The 7,462-nt window shown below is 52.9% G+C and overlaps 1 protein-coding gene across 3 annotated transcripts in view; it reads right to left on the bottom strand.

Moving 5' to 3' along the window:
• Window positions 1–228: 228 nt before the first annotated feature.
• Window positions 229–7,462, bottom strand: part of CRYL1 (crystallin lambda 1) — a 92,677-nt gene continuing 85,443 nt past the window's right edge. For all 3 annotated transcript variants that reach the window (XM_061170709.1, XM_061170708.1, XM_061170707.1), the window contains exons 6-8: window positions 6,288–6,393; window positions 1,244–1,350; window positions 229–889 (exon numbers count right to left, since the gene is read on the bottom strand). In XM_061170709.1, coding sequence (XP_061026692.1) covers window positions 776–889; window positions 1,244–1,350; window positions 6,288–6,393 — 327 coding nt within the window. In that variant the 3' untranslated portion in view covers window positions 229–775. The remainder of the gene's footprint in view (window positions 890–1,243; window positions 1,351–6,287; window positions 6,394–7,462) is intronic.

The following is a 7,462-nucleotide window of genomic DNA, read 5'->3' as shown; positions in this document are numbered from 1 at the left end:
GCGCTCGCTGGGGCGGCGTCGGTGGGGTGCACGTCACCCCCAGAAGGGGCTTCCCAAGCACACCCGACCGCGGCGCCGTGGGAAACACTGGCCCAAACTGGGGGTTGTCCCTGAATGACAGAGGGCTCTGAACAAAAGATCGGCTTACGACTCGACCGTGGTCACTCGAGATAACGTCTGTCATCAGGATCACCGACTTGCGCAGAAAGAACAGAAGGAAAAGACGTCTTTATGGAATCAAACGCTTTTATTTGGAACAAGCATCAAGAAAATGAAGGGAGTTGCCTCATAAATGCAGGGCCACAGAGTACTCAGCAAGAGGTCAGAAAATAATTATAAAACTATTTTGCAGCAGATTAAAATAACTTGAAACTATGATCACTGGCTATGAAATGTATCCACATGTAATCACACGGGAAATAAATGGTAAAATCTTCAGAGGAGTTGCTCTCTCGCCTGCCCTGGTGGCAGGGGATCCAGCCCGCAGACCTCAGTGCTGCTCTGACCCCCAGTCTGGGGCACCACCCCGTCCACCGGGGCGCCTGCCTAGTGGAGAGCAAGTCGGGCTCTGCCTGCTGGGCTCCCAAGGCCTCCCAGCGTCTCTGAGCCCCTTGACAGGGGCTCGTGCTTCCAGCGAACGGGCTCCAGCACAGGCGGCAGTGGTCACACGAGGCTTCACTGGGGCTGCGGCTGGCTCTTCATCTGAGCCCCTTGACAGGGGCTCGTGCTTCCAGCGAACGGGCTCCAGCACGGGCGGTAGTGGTCACACGAGGCTTCACTGGGGCTGCGGCTGGCTCTTCAGTCTGGCAAGTCTCATGAGGCATCTGTCCCTCCACTCCCTCCTGGCAGCTAAGTGCTCCGGGTCATCTGGAACCTTCACGCACATGGCCTGGGAACAGGAAAGAAAAAGAACAGACAAGCAGGACAAAGGGCAAAGAAGCATGAAGAGCAACTAACTTAGCAGGAGGGAAATTACTCCTATTTATGCAAACTCTGAATCTGCTTTCAGAGACAAAAGAAGCCTGGCAAACCCTCAACGAACATAACTTTCCAAATCCAGAGGGGCCGACGGTTCCCTCAGACGAGTCAAAATGAGCTGCCAGTTCCTTGGTCACACGGTTCGGAGGGTCCCCTGAGACCCTGACGGGGCTATGGACCGTCAGGAACGTGGAACCTCAGAGTCAAGGCAAAGAGCCTGGCTACAAACGAATCCTTGCCTTCCACCGGCAGGGAGTCTACACACCTGGTGCACTTTTTCAGCTGCGGCCCCGGAAAACTCTGGAATGGGTCCAAAAGTCTTTAGGACATGTTTCATGCCCTCGCTGTACCTGTCACAGTAGCTTAACATACCTGGAAGCAGAAGAAAACAAGAATCCTCAAGTCAGAGAACTCCTGTCTGCGCTCAAACCAAGAATGTGTCCGGAGAGGCTTGCCCTGGGCTCACCCTCCCGTGGGTGAAGCAGGGCTGCGGGTGGGAAATGCACCCCGGTCAGTGGCCCTGGGCTCACTACTCAAGCTTTTCTCGGCAATAAAGGCCCGAGAAGCGACCCGACCTCCAGGCCTGGGTCAGCGCCTCTCAGGGACGCTGGGTCGGCCCACGTTCCTGCTTTGATTCCTCGACTATCACATTAATCCTGTTTTCACCACAAGCGTCTCCTTCAACAATGTACCTATGAGGTTACTTGTGTACATGGCTCGAATGCATTTTCTAAGAACCAAAGATGTCAAGTTCAACTAAATCCGTTGCCCACTCTGCTCTTATCCCTGGATTCTAGCTGGCACTTGACCCACCGGGCGGCGGCGGCCTTAACACGGGCTCTTTACCGCAGGGGCTGGCTCGGCTGTGGCCGCTGGGTTAGGGCGCCGCCAGCCACCCGCCCTGACCTGCATCTGAGCCCCGGCCACACGACTTCCCACTAGGCCCGCGGCTTCCAGGCCCTCAATCGAAGATGGAGCCCTAGGATTCTGGTGGAGAAGCACATGGAGAAGAGGCTCATCCTGAGGGCGGGGGGGGAAGCGCCGCACTTAGGAGCAGCGCGCGGGCAGCGTGGCAGAGGCCGACTCCAAGAGGAAGCCCGTCAGCTGCCCACACGCGGGGCGGGCTTGCCTGGACTGGCCAATCGGCACACAGCGTGGCCCTCCCTCCCCCATCCCCCCCTCCTGCCCGCCAGGCAGGTCGCATGGGGAGCCTGGCCCCAGAGCCGCTGAGCTGCGCTGGCCCTTTGCCAACCTCTCTCAAACCCAGAGAGACTCAGCAGTTGGTCAGTCAGGCTAAAAAGATAACAAGGGAACAAACAAAACTGCAGGATTTGCAGAGATCCAGAGCTGGGCCCTCACCGACCCCACGAAAACTGCGTGATTCATTTAAAATAAAAATGATCTCCACTAGATACGCCTTAAAAAAGAAAAACAACTTCTGTGGGGTTAGTTCTGGTGCATCTACACTGATGTGAAAGCCTAAATTCGCTGATTTCAACTGCATTTGTCCCAAATCGTTTGCCTTCTCTCTGAGGGTGATAAAATGATACCCACTTTGTCTTAGAAGAGAAAGTGGTTCGAAGGGTAAGAATTCGAAAATGCTACCTTTCTGACGTTAGCACCTGCAATTAAGTGGTGGACGCTCCCTTTTAAGAAGAGGGGTTTCACTGTGTTTACCAGAAGCACCAGGGGACGGTCCAGAGCTCAGGAAGGCCCCCCTCGCCCCCCAGTTCTCTTGGATGGCTCAGCATCTCTGGAACATGGAAAACGCCCCAGACACTTATTCACTTTTGGAAATTAAATATTTACTTCACTGTGCCTATTTGTTGGTTTATTCAAACTCAAGGTGATAAAATCCAGACACAAATACAGCTTACTCGTGTTTGGGAAGCAGAGACGCTGAACTGAATGAGCTGGAGAGACTGAGAAAAGATCAGGCAGATGTGCTGCAGCTGCGAACTCACCCACTTTCGGAGAAACAAGCTGCCCCGGCCCCCACCCCCCAGCAATGAGCCACGGGACTCAATTCAGGTGCTGTGTTTCACCTCTGGGTTACTTTACGTTTTCTGAACGAGTGTCCCTCTTTCACTGCCCCTGTGAAGTCATCTGAGTCTCCCAGGGGCTTTCTAGAACCTTTTTTCCCTACTGCCTTTTATACAATTTGTAGTTTTAAAAGGGCTTTTATTTCTTCAGAACAGAATAAAATATGGTGAAACTCTTTACAGTCCATAACTTCTCCCCAAAACCAATGAAAACTTCAGTCTCATTAGCATAAAAACACTTTCTATAACATGCACTCAGCTCTCAGGATAAACAGCCCGTTGTTTGTGGCGAGGCTGGGAGCCTCCACTCGCTCCAGACACAGGAAGTGCACAGTGACTTACAGTCAGGATCTGCAGTGTGCCTTATTGACAACTTTCCAGTGAAGGTATCACTCTTACTATTATTTGCAACACATCCCCTTCCATTAGAGAGTAAAAAAGGAGGCTTTTAAATATTTCCAATGATAATTTTGGCTTCTCTACACCATGAAAGGTGAACTGAGTGGGAATAATTCTAGAATAACAATTTCACTGAAAATGGAAATTAGGGACTTCCCTGGTGATCCAGGGGTTAAGAATCCACCTTCCAATGCAGGGGACGCGGGTTCGATCCCTGGTCGGGGAGCTAAGGTCCCACGTGCCGCGGGGCAACTAAGCCTGCGCACTGCACCTAAGACCCAACACAGCCTAATAAATAAATAAATAAATATGTAAAAAAAAGAAAGAAAGAAAATGGAAAGAAAAAAAAACACTTCACCTTTTATCCCACTAGTCTGCCCTTCCCCCATATCTTCTTTACATCCATGCCCTCTGCTCTGTCAACAATACCCTCTTCCAAAAACTCATAGAGCTTAGCTTTTTAGAAGACTCTGAACCTACCTTCTTAAGAGATGCTTATACGGAATAAGAAAAGATGGGGGGGGAGAAAACAGAAGCTCATGAAATTAGGTTTAGCTCATTTCACTGGTTTCTAACTTGAGCCCAGTGTCTGCACGCCGTGTATTCTCATGTCACCCCTGTGGGGGGGGGGGGTCACTGCTGCTATACCCATTTTACAGGTAGGGAAACTGAGGTGCAGTGAACTGACGTGCCAAGGTCATCTAGCTTGCAGGTCAGCGGGGCGCTGGCTGGCTCCACCAGCCAGACCCACCACTCTGAGAGCCGGCGCTGCCTTAAAAAGTAGCCAAATGGAGTAGGCATGCTGGCCTCCTGCTTCTCAGGTGCTATTTTATTAGATTAAAAACAAATTCTAAAATACCTCTCCCACTTCCAGATAAACTGTAGCTTTTAAAGACTAATAACTAGCCTTAACCTGAGATGTTGGCTTTATATAAAACTATATCCAAAAGGAAGAATTCTTGATATATTCCGGTGACACTGTGAGGAATAACGAACATTTCCATTGATGCCAAGCCAGATCTCAAAACTGTCTAACTCTGGTCTTTGGAATGCTCTGAAGTTGAAAACTACATCCGTCCACCACTATCATATTAAGCCAATTAGGTTTTCTTATCATTTCTGCTTTGTTTGAAAAATTGCTGTGGGCCTCCTTCCTGTCTGCACACTATTTGATTCTTGAGTTTCTGGTTTCATCGGCTTCTGTTTCTATTTGTTTGAGAGTTAAAGCTGTTCTCAGTCTCGCCCTATAGATTTCTCGTGATACCTGAATTATCTTATTTTTCTCAAGAAAAAAAAAAAAAGGAAGAAAGAAAAAGAAAAACATGATGGTTACCAGGCAGTGTCTACATCCATTTCAAATGCTTAAATACGTTCCTCACTTTTAAGGTTCTGGTTGAAAAAAGCATTTGAAATTTTCCAAGACTTCATTTTAATGAGCGAGCGTGGGAACCCCTGCTCGCTGCTCTCTGCGCTGCCCCTCTCCCCGCTCCGCCCCGGGGAGAACCGTCCCGTACTGAACCGCTTCTGGGCGCACACGTGTGCAGCCGCGCACCAACGCATCTAGGCAACTGCCTGACTCACTCACTGGAAACTATATTCCACCAATTACTGTGGTGAGAAGTGACTGAACTAACAGGGAAACACCGTGGAACTCTAAAATCTACGTCCAACAGACTCCCAGGGGTCACCTACTCCAGCCCCCGCCCCCCGACCTCACTGCAGGAGTCTCCCCTCAACCCAAGCGTCTGGCAGGTGGGCACCAGCCTCCGGCCACTCAGCTCCCCTCTCACAGCAGGGCCTCTCCGCACATCAGCTCCAGGTTCTAGAAAGTTCCTCCGGCCGTTTCCGGTCTTCTGTTCTAGCTCCAGCCCCACAAAAGACACAGACAGACAGACAGACACATACTACTCCGGTCACCTTCTTCTGGATATGCTCCAGTTTCTCAACCCTTTCGTTAAATGTAGACCATGGAGCTGAACACAACATTTGTTTTCTCTTTTTACTCAAGTTTCACAAGTTAATAACCTAATGCTTAAAACAATACACAAAAATTGTAGAAATTTATGACAACATAAAAAAGCACAAGGATAATAAGTTACTTATTTCAGCACCAAGAGACAGCAGCAATAATAACATTTAGGTGACATTTTCCCAGATTTTTATGCATAGCTTTTTAAATTTATTTTGTCTTAATTTGTTGTAGGTTTTATTGCTTGTTTTTCAAATGACGTCCTTTTTTTCAGTTGATTAAACTCTGGCTGAAAGTTTCATTCTTGGGAGAGTCTCCCCTGCTCAAGTTATTTTTCTTTCAGTGTCACCAGCTCACTGGCTCTCACCTACTCCCCCAGCCCCTGGAGGTCAGCTTCTGGGGCAGCTGCCAGCCAGGCGTGCCCCCCATCTGTCACCAGCCCTTCTCCCGCAGAAGCCCCTCCCTCAGGCCTCCCCCACCTTCTGGAAGGAGACCCACGCTCAGCAAACACGCCCAGAAGCTGCTCCCTATTTGGGCAAAAGTGTGTGCAGTCGAGGTTCCGGTGGTCATGTCCCCAATCCTATTTCTTCCTCTTGCCTCTGTAAAGCACTTCACCATCGTTCTCAGGAAACACAGCTCTGTCTTCCTCAGGCTGGAGGGTCCTTGGCGGTGTCGGCAGCATCTCGCCCCCGCCCCCCAGCTCTTGCCACGGGGAGGTGCGTGGAGCCCGCGTGGACTTTCACCTCAGCCCCTCCCTGTGAATGACGGACTGGCCGCTATCTCCTGCGCGACACTGTTTCTATTCAGTTGTAAGAAAAGGCAAGATTGACCGTTACAAAACCATGAAAGCACTGAACAGCACAGAATCCCACCTCGGACCCGACGGAACGGAAGCCTACCTTCGGCGTTGAGGTGCATGGTTTCCAGGGGCCCGATGAACGCGTACCGCATGCCCAGGCCGTCCGACATGACGAGGTCAAGGTCGCCCGGGGACACCACTCCTTCCTAAGTGGAGAGAACGGGCCGGCAAGGTGGTGAGTCCTCGGGAAAGACCGTTTCATTACCGTCATTCTCATCCTGACTTCTCTAGAGCGGGACCCCAAAATTCTCTGCAAAGCACTGTCGCAGGCTTCATCAAACGCGGCGTCACAGAACTGCAGTACACAAACGGGTCCTGAAAGGAGAGTGCGCTGTGAAATGGTCGGGCCGCCCACTGTCCCCCCTTCTCTAACCTACCACCCTCGTCCCGTCGGAAGGCTTCTCTGCACGTCTGCCTAAGACCTGAGGCTGTCGGAAGAGCTGCAGAGCCGTCTCCAGGCTTCGTCCGCCTGCAAGCCCGGCCGTGCTCAGCTTTTGATGCGTTCGTAAAAAAGTGCTATTCTTTGATGCAAGGCAGCTTAGAGCAGTGTGTGTGTGTGTGTGTGTGTGTGTGTGTGTGTGTGCGCGCGCGCTGCTCACACGGCCCTACCTTCCACGCGTTCGCCTGCGGGAGGAGCAGGGACGCGAGGTGATGACCCGCACGGCCGCCGGGAGAGGGAAGCGAGCCGGGCGGGGAGGTGGCACGCCCCGCGGCCAGGCTGGCAGGGGGGCTGCGAAGTGTCCAGCTCTGGTTTCCGGAGCGGCTTCCTCCACGTGGAGAGGCCCCGCTTCCGGAACAGGGAGTCGGGGGTGGAGGACGCGGTCCGCCTGGACCCTCAGCCCTGGCGCGCGCACGCCCCCCGCGCGGCGCCCTCCCTCCCCCGGCCCAGGGGCTCCACCGCCAGAGTCCAGGCCGCCACGAGGCCCACGCGCCCCACACCCCTGCGGCCCAGCTGCCGGAGGAGAAAACAGTCCCTCAGGCCCCCGTGGGCGTCTGCGCGGCTGGGGGGGCCGGGGACCCACGCAGGGCAGGGGTGATTCGGGGCGGCTGAGGACCCTGGGTGAGAAGCCCTTTCCGCGTGGCTGCACGCGCGTGCGCACGCGCGTGTGACACATGGGGACGCGCGGAGCCGCGCGCGGAGCTGAGAGCGCGGCCCCTCCAGCACGCCCGGCCGGCTTCCTGACTCGCCCAGAGGCAAACATCCTGACTTCTGTA

The sequence above is a fragment of the Eubalaena glacialis genome, chromosome 16, assembly GCF_028564815.1.
Source record: "Eubalaena glacialis isolate mEubGla1 chromosome 16, mEubGla1.1.hap2.+ XY, whole genome shotgun sequence".
Lineage (NCBI taxonomy): Eukaryota > Metazoa > Chordata > Mammalia > Artiodactyla > Balaenidae > Eubalaena > Eubalaena glacialis.
The sequence above is the reverse complement of the archived record's forward strand: the minus strand, read 5'-3'. Positions and strand labels throughout refer to the sequence as shown.